Source organism: Pleurodeles waltl, chromosome 9 (assembly GCF_031143425.1).
Source record: "Pleurodeles waltl isolate 20211129_DDA chromosome 9, aPleWal1.hap1.20221129, whole genome shotgun sequence".
Classification (NCBI taxonomy): domain Eukaryota; kingdom Metazoa; phylum Chordata; class Amphibia; order Caudata; family Salamandridae; genus Pleurodeles; species Pleurodeles waltl.
In genome coordinates this window covers 425,219,522-425,232,245 of record NC_090448.1, presented here as the reverse complement: position 1 = coordinate 425,232,245, position 12,724 = coordinate 425,219,522, and the positions used below count along the sequence as shown (strand labels likewise).

General features: G+C 41.2%; 1 protein-coding gene across 1 annotated transcript in view; it reads left to right on the top strand.

The window, feature by feature from the left end:
- The window catches only part of CCNP (cyclin P), a 213,625-nt gene that overhangs the window by 119,127 nt on the left and 81,774 nt on the right, over positions 1-12,724 (top strand). The window contains exon 7 of the mRNA XM_069205970.1: positions 419-577. Within this exon, the coding sequence (XP_069062071.1) occupies positions 419-577 (159 nt within the window). The remainder of the gene's footprint in view (positions 1-418; positions 578-12,724) is intronic.

The window sequence follows — 12,724 nt, the reverse complement described above, 5'->3', positions numbered from 1 at the left end:
AAGAGAAAATGTATGGAAATGAAAAGTAGGTTCTGCTGGGTGATCCCTTCCACTCATTGGTGTTGCATACACTCTAAAGTTTAATAATGGACACGATTGTTCTAGGATTTTGATAACCCTTATTTTGCCTGGTATAAATCTTTGCCTGTTATAGAGTTGCATTTTGGGTGTTTAGTAACCAGGAATTAGTATTCAGGGATGTAGATGTCCCCTTTGAATACTTACTTTCAATTGATAATGATTGATAACCTGAAGAGAAAAGGGCTCAGTAGGAATAAAAAGTGTTCCTGTGACTCCAGAGGAGTGTTTGGGCACGTTGGGTGGGGAAGTGTAAGATGCAAATGCAAGATTGCACATCTGTGTTAATCCTTTGAAATGCTCAACTTCAGACTACATCCAATGATTCTGGTGCTTTCAGCCTGCTGTGCTGTGCTTCATGATGGAGAACACCTATGATAAAGCAGCTCTGCTGAAGATGGAGAGGCAGGTTTTGTCTCACCTCCGGTTTGAGCTGCGATACACGCAGCCCTTGGACTTCCTGCGGCTTCTCATCATGACTGGAAAGTTTTCCACAGAGGTATGTATGAATGAAACTTTGCACTAGGTTTGTAATGGTGGCATGAGAAAAATGTGATTAGTCTATGAACCCTAAATGGTTGTTGGAGAGGGAGAGAACATGGGGCACGAGGGCTGCATGTAGCACTAGGTCAATGAGCTTTACTAGGATAGAGGGCATAGTGAGATGGCAAGACTAGTAATGACTGAAGAATATTGAATTTTGATCCTTCTTTGTCTGATTGGTCTCAAGGTCCCCTCCAATCACAATGTTACCAACTGTGGCACTACTGTGACATTTCATACCCTCATAGTCTCACATCTCACAAAAAACATTACGGGCTGCCCTCTAATAATACTGCAATTTATTTCCATAGTTAAAAGTGCATCAAGGGAGACTCCCTGCTCCAGAAGTTGCCACCTCTGATTGCTCCTGTGGGTGACCGTGACCCAAGGAGGAGGATGTTGAGAGGCTCACATTCTTCTTGGGTTTGTTCCATGAGTTTCTCTTCCTTCAATCCAAGCAGTTCCTGGGATCATGACAATACTTCATCCTATACATCTCACCTCCTACTGTTGATGTTACTGAAATAATCCAGGTCTGACAGTGTAATCCTATTAAATACTATTGTGACAATTATTTTGACCTTTCATTGGGTGATGATCTCTGAATAGGACAAGGTCACTTTCTGAGATATTCTTGATTTTGGGGCCGCTCCCTTTTTTAGTCTTTCTTCTGGTGCCTTCAATTTGCTTCAAATCTTGAGGTCCAGGAGAGTCCATGAGTAGTGGACAGGAACATTCCATTCTGTTTTACTGGGCAAAGCATGGGTTTCTTTGAGGAATGGTTGGTGGATTGATACTCTTGCAATAATCAATACCTTTTCCTTTGCAGTTTGGTCTCATTTTCATCAAACTTTAAGTTCTACCTGGCTTGTGGCCAGCCAGGGGTGATTAATTGGTGTCTGACATCAAGTGATTTTACACGGGGCTCGTGGTCATGTGCAGAACGGGGCAATTATTCTTTTTGACTTCCTTTCTGGATTAAATTAGAGAACGTATTTTCTGGAGTTTGAGAGTTTGTGTTTTAGTATAGATGGTAACTATTGTTTTTATTTTAAGGCACTGTTTGTTCATAACTACTGCGTGGCACCACTTGTGTGTGTTAACATATCAAAGCTGTTCCTCCGGGGTTATTACTGAAGCCTTGAAAGATTGGAGGGGCTGTTTTGTCCAGCTGTCCGCATTCCTGGCAGACAGAGATATTTCTTACACTACCTGCTCTTAAATTAGTAGAAGCCATGCCCTTTTTCAGTACCGTTCTTTGTGCTTGACAATGCCTTGGTGGAATTGTACTTGTTGGAAATCTCTGGGGTGAGCACTTGTGCATCACAGTGCAAAGGACCCCCAGGATCAGATCTTCCGTTGAACCAGCCAGGGAGGTGTTTAAGATGTTATTTTGTCATATGAGGAGTGAGAGGCAAGAAGTAATGGCTTGGCAATAGAAATAGAATGAGTTATTGTTGGAGAGAAAAGAGATTTAGTAGGTTTTGAAAGCCGAACTGCATCTCTAAATGTAGATGGTATAATTGGTGAGTGCTCCAATTGACTCCATAGAGAGGTCCCGTTATGAAAAGTGGGAGAAAGGGCCGGCCATATTTGTTTTAGAACAAATGCAGAGTGATATCTTCTAAGGCACGGAAAATTTACACCTGCATTAGCTCTAGGTTCCTGTAGTTTGATTAAAGATATGAGATTTACGTTTGTTCCATAACAATTTCATAAATAATGTATTTATAGTTTTGAAAAAACTAGAAGGAAGTTTAACTGGGAGCATAGATAAATACAATTTTTAAATGGGCAACAACATAATTTTAATTGTGGCGAATCTTCCCCACCTAGTTAAATAAAGAGGATACCATTTGTCAAGTAATTTCAAAATCTTTGACTCTACCCCTTTGAGATTAGTTGGAATAGTGTCTTTAAGAGAGTTGGAATAGGATTTGCCCAGGCATTTGATATGCTTAGAGTTCCACGTAAAACCAGTATCTTTAAACATGTTGGGTAGACAATAAGCATTTAATCGCAAAACCTCTGATTTGTCTACATTAAGCTTATAACCTGAGACACTTGAGTATGCTTGTAGTAAGTTAAAAAAATTCCGGAATAGTCTTTTGAGGATTAGAGATAAAAAGCAAAATGTTGTCAGCATATGCTGTGAATTTAATCTGTGTCTTTATGCTTAAAACCATAAATATCAGATGACCTATGTATTTTCTCTAGAAGGGGCTCAAGGGCTAATATAAATAACAGAGGTGATAGAGGACAACCTTGTCTAGTACCTCTGTGCAGGGGACGTAATGGGATTGTTTACCATTGACTAAAATAGATATAGAGGGTGAGGAGTATAAAATACTAATAAGTTTAATAATATGAAGACTAAAACCATGCCATTTTAATGCTCCAAACATAAAATCCCAACAAACTTGATCAAAGGCTTTTTCAGCATCCGGAGTTATAGCAGCTATAGGGTCCCTGGACTTAGAAGCAAGATGGATAATATTGAGAAAAGTTCTAGAATTATCCGATATGTATCACCCCTGACTGATGAATGTCTATTAAGTCTGGGATAAAATGGTTAATCTGTAAGGCTTGGACTTTTGCAAAGATTTTACAATCAACATTAATAAGGGATATAGGTCTATGATTACCACATTTGGATAAATCCTTATCCTTTTAGGAATCAAACACAACATAGCTTCAGAAAAAGTGCCCTTTGCTTGATCTTGTGATATGAAATATTGTATAAGTGTTAATAACTTTGGCACTAAAATAGATGCAAAAGTTAAATTTAAAATTCAATTGAAAAGCCATCGGGGCCAGGGGCCTTATCTTTAGGAAGTTTGGTAATGGCATTTTTAATTTCTGTTTCAGATAAGTCAGAGTCTAATAGGGACCAATCTACTTTTTGTTTCAAAGGAATAGAGTGGAAGAAGGTATCTACTTCAGTCATATTAGGAGTTTTTTCGGGAGTATATAATGTAGTATAATTGTCAGTAAAGCATTCCAGAATTTTTGAATCATTAGTGTCTGTTTCCAAATGTGTCTGTGATAACCGTAATTTTAGACGTTTGTTTTATTTGATCTTTAAATAATTTGCCAATAGTTTACCCGCTTTATTTTTCCCCCCATAAAATGTGGAATTTATTTTGACTAGAGTTCCACATGCACTTCCCAAGGAATGCTTATTTTATTGTAATTTAGCATCAATCAACCTGGGTAAGGTATCTGGTTTGTTAGATGAGAAATATTCATGCTTAAGACATTTTATTTGTGTGAGCAATTGAGAGGAAATTTTAGATTTTTCTTTCTTTTTAGTGGCAACATAATCTATGATAAAGCCTCTAGCAGTAGCTTTAAATGCATCCCATATAAAATTCATCTGAATATCCGAAGATAAATTGTGGCTCAAAAAAATCTTTCGAAAACATTGTCAATTGTTCAATAAAGAAATGATCTTGCAATACAGTGTTATTAAACCTCCAATGATTAGAAAAGGAGGAATTTCCTGGAAGGGTCATATCAATAATTACTGAAGTGTGATCTGATAAAAGAATAGACCCAATGTCAACATGTGAAATTGTTTGTAAAACATTTTGTGTAGCAAATATATAATCTATTCTAGAATGAGTGTTGTACTGGAGAATAAAACGTGATTTCTAATACATCTGGATGAGCAATTCTCCATATATCACTTAAGCCTCTGGAGGAGACTGCTTGATGAAATGTTTTTTGCATTTTATTAGCGATCTAATGAGTTCGAGAGCAACGATCTACAAAAGGATCCATAAGTTGGTTGCAATCCCCTCCTACCACAAGATTTTCGGAGTTGCAAGATAGTAATAAAGAAGAAAAATTAACCCAAAATTGAGGCTCTACTCCAGTTGGACCATAAACATTGCAAATGGAAAACAGCATACCATTAATCTTAACTGTCAGTAAAATCAATCTACTTATAACATCTTTAATCTCCTCCACAACTTGTATCTGTAAAGATCTATGAAACAAAATTATTACCCCTTTCTTATTATGAGCTGCAGAGAAACCGAAAACATGACCAACCCACTTTCTACTTACACTTTTAAAGTCCTGCTCTTTAAGATGTGTTTCTTGTACAAGAGCAACTTGACAATTCAATTTAGAGAGATGTTGGAGCACTCCTTGTTTCTTAACTGGATTACGTAAGCCCTTAACATTCCATTAGATAATACGAAGACTGGTCATTTAAATAATAGAAGACATTTAGACAACAGAACCTTACCGAAACCTAGGAGACAAACAACATATGAATCATAAAAGAAGGTGGAAGGGAAAATTATGAACATATATCTAAGTGAGTTTATGTGTTGATACCAATCTTGCATTGTAAGGCATAAAAAATAATAAAAGAAGAAAGAAAGGTAGAAGGAGAAAAATACAAGAGAGAAAGAAAAAGAAAGAGGTAGCAAAAACACCCCATTGATAAAAGAAAAACAAATGACAAAAAGCCAAGAAGCTTCAGTCATAATTGTCCTAAAAAGAAGAAAAATATTTTGCATAGGGAGAGAGGAAAGAGCAAGAAAAAAGAGGCCAATCAGCAACAGTATCCCCGAGGAACTACAATAATTGGATAACAAGAGGGAGGAGAGACGATGAAACAGAATAATTACATTACAATATGAACAACTGACGACGTGACTTACCAACAAGGGAAAGAACACTATGATGTTGAGATATACAGGAATATAGACACAATTGGAAAGGGGATTTTCTCAACTTCAGCGGTTTCAATATCTGTAAAGAAGAAATAAATAATTTAAGAATTTCACATTAACCAATCAAGTCTTGCTAAGTTCCATTGCCTCCACTTTGTGAGTATATATAAACTGTTTCAGATCAGAAGGATTTTCAAAAGTAGTTGTTCTGTCCTTTAAGGTAACCTTAAAGAAACAAGAGTGAATAAGACCAAATCTAGCATTCATAGATCTTAAAGCTGGTCGAAGATCCAGAAATTCCTTCCTTTGTTTGGCTGGCGCGGTGGCCACATCCTGGCTAAAGAAAATCTTTTGGCCCGACCACAACATTTGTTTGTTGTTTGGCGGCAGTTAAAACAGTTATTAAATCGGAGTATTTTAGAAAGAAGGCGATAATTCCTCTTGGTTTTGATGTAGAGTGGGGACCAACACGATGAGCTCTCTGAATGTTGGAATGTTGAGAACGGTAGTATTCTGTAGACCAACAATCTTTGGAATATGAGTTTGCAAGAATGTTATCAAATCTTGGCTTCTGAGCCTTCCGGAATGCCATAAATGCGAAGATTGTTTCGTCGATTATGATTTTCCAAATCCTCTGTCTGTTTTTTGAGTAGTATGACTTCCTTAGTCAGATTGTCAACCTTAGTAGTAGTATCCTGTATGTCACTGATCCTCTGTTCCACCTCAGAAAGTCTAGAATCCAGACGTGGCCATTTCTCTTCAATTCGCTGTAACGCAATATTTGTCTCCATAACAAAAGGCTTTATTAACTTAAGCTCATCCATAATGTCATCCAGTGTGAGAGGCAATGGAGACTTAGTTGGAGATGAAGGGTCTTTTTTAACTCTTTTGTGGCCCCGAAGTCTTTACGACCGTTAGAATTAGAAACTGAGGATACAGATATTTTTGAAGTGTGGGGAGCTTCCATTTCAGCAGCACAGTGTATATTTAATGCAGTAGTTTATTTGATGTTACTGCAGCGTCGATTAAGTCACCTCAGAGGACAAAAATTGAAAATTATATTAAAGTCCTGAATAAAATGTCAATAATACCTTCAAAAATGACATCGAAGAGTGTCAAAGTATTAAGTTCTCCACATTAGTTAAAATAACCAAAAGATAAAAAAGAAAAACGTTTCAAGCAAAGGAAAAAATAATCCTCTCAAAATGGCGGCCGCATTCGTGTCAGAAAGGGAGCAGCAGGTTGAAAAGTTTAAACTCTGTAAAACACCAGAGTTTTAAAAAAAAAAAAAACTCACCATACTGCTCCCTGCACGTTCCAACATCAAAGGCTGGGGAAAAAAAAGACATCAGCCGTCAAAAATGCCTCCTTTCTAAATGAAACGTCCTCGGGAGCTTCGTTACTGAGCGCCCATCTTTGCTGCTCCGGCGCGCGATCTCCAGCAACCCAATTTCTGACAATCAACAAATCAACCCCAGACCTCACAAGAATGCGACTTTCTGGAGCCTTCAGTGCTGTGCTTGGTATGCTGGGGCTTGCAGACAGTATCAAGAAATTGAGGCGGTCTCCACCAGTGAGTAAAGTACAGACTCCGCTATTTGTTATTTGGGAGAAGTAGTTGTGGCACGTCCAAGTCACTGTAGATGGAAGAAGGGAAGAGGGAGCTGAACAAGACTTATTTTAAACTCTGTGTGCTAGGTCTGGACAAACTACATATGCATGGTAAACTGATTCTGCCCTCAGTAGTGGTGTTTTGCCACATGGTTGTTAAGATAGTGCAACACTCGTCCTTCATGCTGATGCCTCTGGAAGCATTATTATAGTTACCTAGGTTTGTTTTTGGGGATATCACATTAATCCACCTAATAGGAGGCAATACTGTGGAATAAAAGCTTTTACACCTGGGCATTTAAATGTTTTATTACCTTTATTTCGTAATATAAAATAAGAATCAACAGCTGCCTCTAATGCCCTCTCACAAATGGCATTACTCTAGCCTCCTATTCTCTTTTACCTACTAAGATCTTGGCCCACCTTAAAGTCTCTAATCCAGCTTTAAACTTGTAAAGACTTTCTGATGTTTAATCTAACCTGTGCCTACCTTCTACGACCCAGCTTGCTTTCTTCAAGGACCTATCTGTAGCGCAGAAACCTTTTTTCAATTCACATCCAACTTGATTGAACCCAAAATAGAAATGTAACCTATCTGTTAAAATTATCTTAAGGTCATACTGGTAAACACTTAAAATTTGCCATCATGAATTCCACGCCCACCTCCGTTCGTCACATTACATATGCTCTGCACGATGTGGCAAGTTAACTCCATTTTAAATCCTGGAATTGAGAAAATTATACAATTATGTTAAAACCAACAAATGATGGTTTCCTTGCAAGAGGCATGCACAACTGTAGTTTTAACTACAGAGGACTTTCCTGCACAACAGCTCCCTTTGGAAGTAGTTGATTCCAGCCTGAAAATCCACACTTAGATGCCTCCTGGTATTTAGTACATTATGAATATGATGATCATAGTAATACGATGATAAAACCACTAATTAGCACCTCCAAGTAGTGAAATGCACTTGAGCACTTTGTTCTCAAAGTTGTATGCCTGGTGATTAGTCTTTGGGGTACCCTCTTAAAAGCCAAAATGCTGATTTGATGTCACATTTTGTAGCTTTGGATGCCCTCCCATATTCATCCTGTATCTGACTAAAGAACTCGGCCTTTTGGCAAGTCAATAGCTTCCACCCACTCTTCCTACTGGGCCACTGCGGGTGGTGAATTGGCCTGTATTTCCTCTTTCCTTTTCAGGTACTATGCCCAGTATCCATATTACCAAAGCCTTCAGTAGGATAATTTAAAATATCTCTGCCATCGTTCCTTTGTCTGGTTCTTTTATGAGCTTCCTTCACACAATGTGCTTGTGATGTCCACTGATCACAGATTTTCAGCCTATCTTCCTGGCTTGGGCCTTTTGAGATCCTGCATCCTGCTGTGAAATTTACTTCTCACACAGCACTACGTTTGTCCTGGTAATAGAATGGGTATTCTTTTCAATTATTGACCCCAAGGCAGTGTTCTTGCAACCAAAATCCCAATAATTCTACCTCTTCCAGACTTCACCTTCTGCTGTGGGTTTTCCCCAGCCATAATACTTAACTAACAGGTGCATTCAACCACACTTAGACTTACATTTATGATTCTGCATCTGCAGACTCCTTGTTATATGCTCACCATGGCCCATCTAATGCTCCTATCCTTGAGCTGTACTCTGAGTATAGTGCCCCAGGAAAAAGGGAGCAGCATTGGTAACCACTTACTTACAACCTACTGCCTCATGGATACAGGTCTTTATTACCAGCATAGCATATATACTTCACATCAAGCTTTTAACTGGTCATTACACGTCTGAAATCAAGAATTACTTCTCGATTCTCAGCCAATCCATTCCAACAAAGGTAACTGAAGCTTTTCCAGTAACATCTAAAAACTTAAATAAGACCATGCTTCGGTCACGAAATCTTTGTCAGGAGACACTGACATTTAGTAAATGCTGATGCCCAATTTTCTGCATTGGTGGGAACTCTCAGCCTGCTTGCCAACTCTCCTTCTTTGATCTCACTGAACTCCTAATCTCTCTGTGCATAGAAGGGTTACCACAAGCTACATGAGGCCTAAGTATGAAAATCTGTTCTGCTTTATTCTCTTGGTTCTCTTGTCTATTTGTCCCATTTTTGGTGCCCTCACCTACCCTTCGATAACCTTATCCTAGCTCTTGTCCCTTGTCTGTGCATCTCAGTGGAGCCTGCTGTTTTTGATGATCAGGTTATAGGCCTACCAGTCCATGGTCCCTAGCTACTCCTTATAACTACTACTCATCTTCCTTTGACACTGAGCCTAGCAGCCTTTCTCTGGGGTAATATTACTATACTTTCATTTCCATTGCTTTTGAGGTATGTTTTCATGATCTCCAGTACACTTTCTAGCTATAGATACAACTCTCCTTGCCCTGTCCCTCAGATGTATTATTTTTCTCTTTCCCTTTTACAGCACTTACCATTGACCTGTCACGTGCATCTCAGTGTGAGGCCACAAACATTTTGCTTTAAAGTCACGGTAATGGCTAACTCATTGGCGATGTATTAACTGCCATCTAGTTTTCTTATTTTGCATATGTAATATGCATCCTGCTCAGCCTTCTCGCTTCTGACGCATTCTGCCTCATTCTCGACTTTGGCATTCTAAGCGAGGATGCATAAAATTACTAGCTACGCATCTGATAGTTAGTTCCTTATATCCTTCTAAAGGTACTTTTTTGCCCTTCTCAGGAGAAAGTTGCGGAACTGATTGTAGGAAAGTACCATCTTGCCTGGCATGTTACCCCCATATTTCACTGTATATATGTTGTTTTAGTGTATGTGTCACTGGGACCCTGCCAGCCAGGGCCCCAGTGCTCATAAGTGTGCCCTGTATGTGTTCCCTGTGTGATGACTAACTGTCTCACTGAGGCTCTGCTAACCAGAACCTCAGTGGTTATGCTCTCTCTTTGCTTTCCAAATTGTCACTAACAGGCTAGTGACCAATTTCACCAATTCACATTGGCATACTGGAACACCCTTATAATTCCCTAATATATGGTACTGAGGTACCCAGGGTATTGGGGTTCCAGGAGATCCCTATGGGCTGCAGCATTTCTTTTGCCACCCATAGGGAGCTCTGACAATTCTTACACAGGCCTGCCACTGCAGCCTGAGTGAAATAACGTCCACGTTATTTCACAGCCATTTACCACTGCACTTAAGTAACTTATAAGTCACCTATATGTCTAACCTTTACCTGGTAAAGGTTGGGTGCTAAGTTACTTAGTGTGTGGGCACCCTGGCACTAGCCAAGGTGACCCCACATTGTTCAGGGCAAATTCCCCGGACTTTGTGAGTGCGGGAACACCATTACACGCGTGCACTGTACATAGGTCACTACCTATGTACAGCGTCACAATGGTAACTCCGAACATGGCCATGTAACATGTCTAAGATCATGGAATTGTCACCCCAATGCCATTCTGGCATTGGGGAGACAATTCCATGATCCCCCGAGTCTCTAGCACAGACCCGGGTACTGCCAAACTACCTTTCCCAGGGTTTCACTGCAGCTGCTGCTGCTGCCAACCCCTCAGACAGGTTTCTGCCCTCCTGGGGTCCAGACAGGCTTGGCCCAGGAAGGCAGAACAAAGGACCCTCTCCCTTTGGAAAAAAAGGTGTCAGGGCTGGGGAGGAGTAGCCTCCCCCAGACTCTGGAAATACTTTGATGGGCACAGATGGTGCCCATCTCTGTATAAGCCAGTCTACACCGGTTCAGGGATCCCCCAGTCCTGCTCTGGCGTGAAACTGGACAAAGGAAAGGGGAGTGACCACTCCCCTGACCTGCACCTCCCAGGGGAGGTGCCCAGAGCTCCTCCAGTGTGCTCCAGACCTCTGCCATCTTGGAAACAGAGGTGCTGCTGGCACACTGGACTGCTCTGAGTGGCCAGTGCCAGCAGGTGACGTCAGAGACTCCTTCTGATAGGCTCTTACCTGTGTTGCTAGCCTATCCTCCTTCCTAGGCAGCCAAACCTCCTTTTCTGGCTATTTAGGGTCTCTGCTTTGGGGAATTCTTTAGATAACGAATGCAAGAGCTCATCAGAGTTCCTCTGCATCTCTCTCTTCACCTTCTGCCAAGGAATCGACCGCTGACTGCTCAGGACGCTTGCAAAACTGCAACAAAGTAGCAAAGACGACTACTGCAACCTTGTATCGCTGATCCTGCTGCCTTCTCGACTGTTTTCCTGGTGGTGCATGCTCTGGGGGTAGTCTGCCTCCTCTCTGCACTAGAAGCTCCGAAGAAATCTCCAGTGGGTCGACGGAATCTTCCCCCTGCAACCGCAGGCAACAAAAGACTGCATCACCGGTCCTCTGGGTCCCCTCTCAGCATGACGAGCGTGGTCCCTGGAACTCAGCAACTCTGTCCAAGTGACTCCCACAGTCCAGTGACTCTTCAGTCCAAGTTTGGTGGAGGTAAGTCCTTGCCTCCCCACGCTAGACTGCATTGCTGGGTACCGCGTGATTTGCAGCTGCTCCAGCTCCAGTGCACTCTTCCAGGATTTTATTTGTGCACAGCCAAGCCTGGGTCCCCGACGCTCTAACCTGCAGTGCACAACCTCCTGAGTTGTCCTCCGGCGTCGTGGGATCTTCTTTTATGACTTCGGGTGAGCTCTGGTTCACTCCTCTTTGTAGTGCCTGTTCTGGCACTTCTGTGGGTGCTGCCTGCTTCTGTGAGGGCTCCCTATCTTGCTGGGCACCCCCTCTGTCTCTGTACGCAATTGGCGACATCCTGGTCCCTCCTGGGCTACAGCAGCATCCAAAAACCCTAACCGTGACCCTTGCAGCTAGCAAGGCTTGTTTGTGGTCTTTCTGCGTGAGAACACCTCTGCAAGCTTCTTCACGACGTGGGACATCTATCCTCTAAAGGGGAAGTTCCTAGCCCTCTTCGTTCTTGCAGAATCCACAGCTTCTACCATCCGGTGGCAGCTTCTTTGCACCCTCAGCTGGCATTTCCTGGGCATCTGCCCAATCTCGACTTTGTCGCGACTCTTGGACTTGGTCCCCTTGTTCCACAGGTACTGTCGTCCGGAAATCCACTTTGGTTGCATTGCTGGTGTTGGTCTTCCTTGCAGAATTCCCCTATCACGTCTTCTGTGCTCTCTGGGGAATATAGGTGCACTTTACACCTACTTTTCAGGGTCTTGGGGTGGGCTATTTTTCTAACCCCCACTGTTTTCTTACAGTCCCAGCGACCCTCTACAAGCTCACATAGGTTTGGGGTCCATACGTTATTTGCATTCCACTTTTGGAGTATATGGTTTGTGTTGCCCCTATACCTATGTGCTCCTATTGCAATCTATTGTAACTATACACTGCTTGCATTACTTCCTTTTGCTATTACTTCATATTTTGGGTATTGTGTACATATATCTTGTGTATATTTGCTATCCTCTTACTGAGGGTACTCACTGAGATACTTTTGGCATATTGTCATAAAAATAAAGTACCTTTTATTTTTTAGTATATCTGTGTATTGTGTTTTCTTATGATATTGTGCATATGACACCAGTGGTATAGTAGGAGCTTTGCATGTCTCCTAGTTCAGCCTAAGCTGCTCTGCTATAGCTACCTTCTATCAGCCTAAGCTGCTAGAAACACCTCTTCTACACTAATAAGGAATAACTGGACCTGGTACAGAGTGTAAGTACCCCTTGGTACCCACTACAAACCAGGCCAGCCTCCTACATTGGTCGAGCAGCGGTGGGATAAGTACTTGCAACTACTTACCACTTTGTCATTTTGTACTTTTCATAAGAGAAAAATATACAAAAC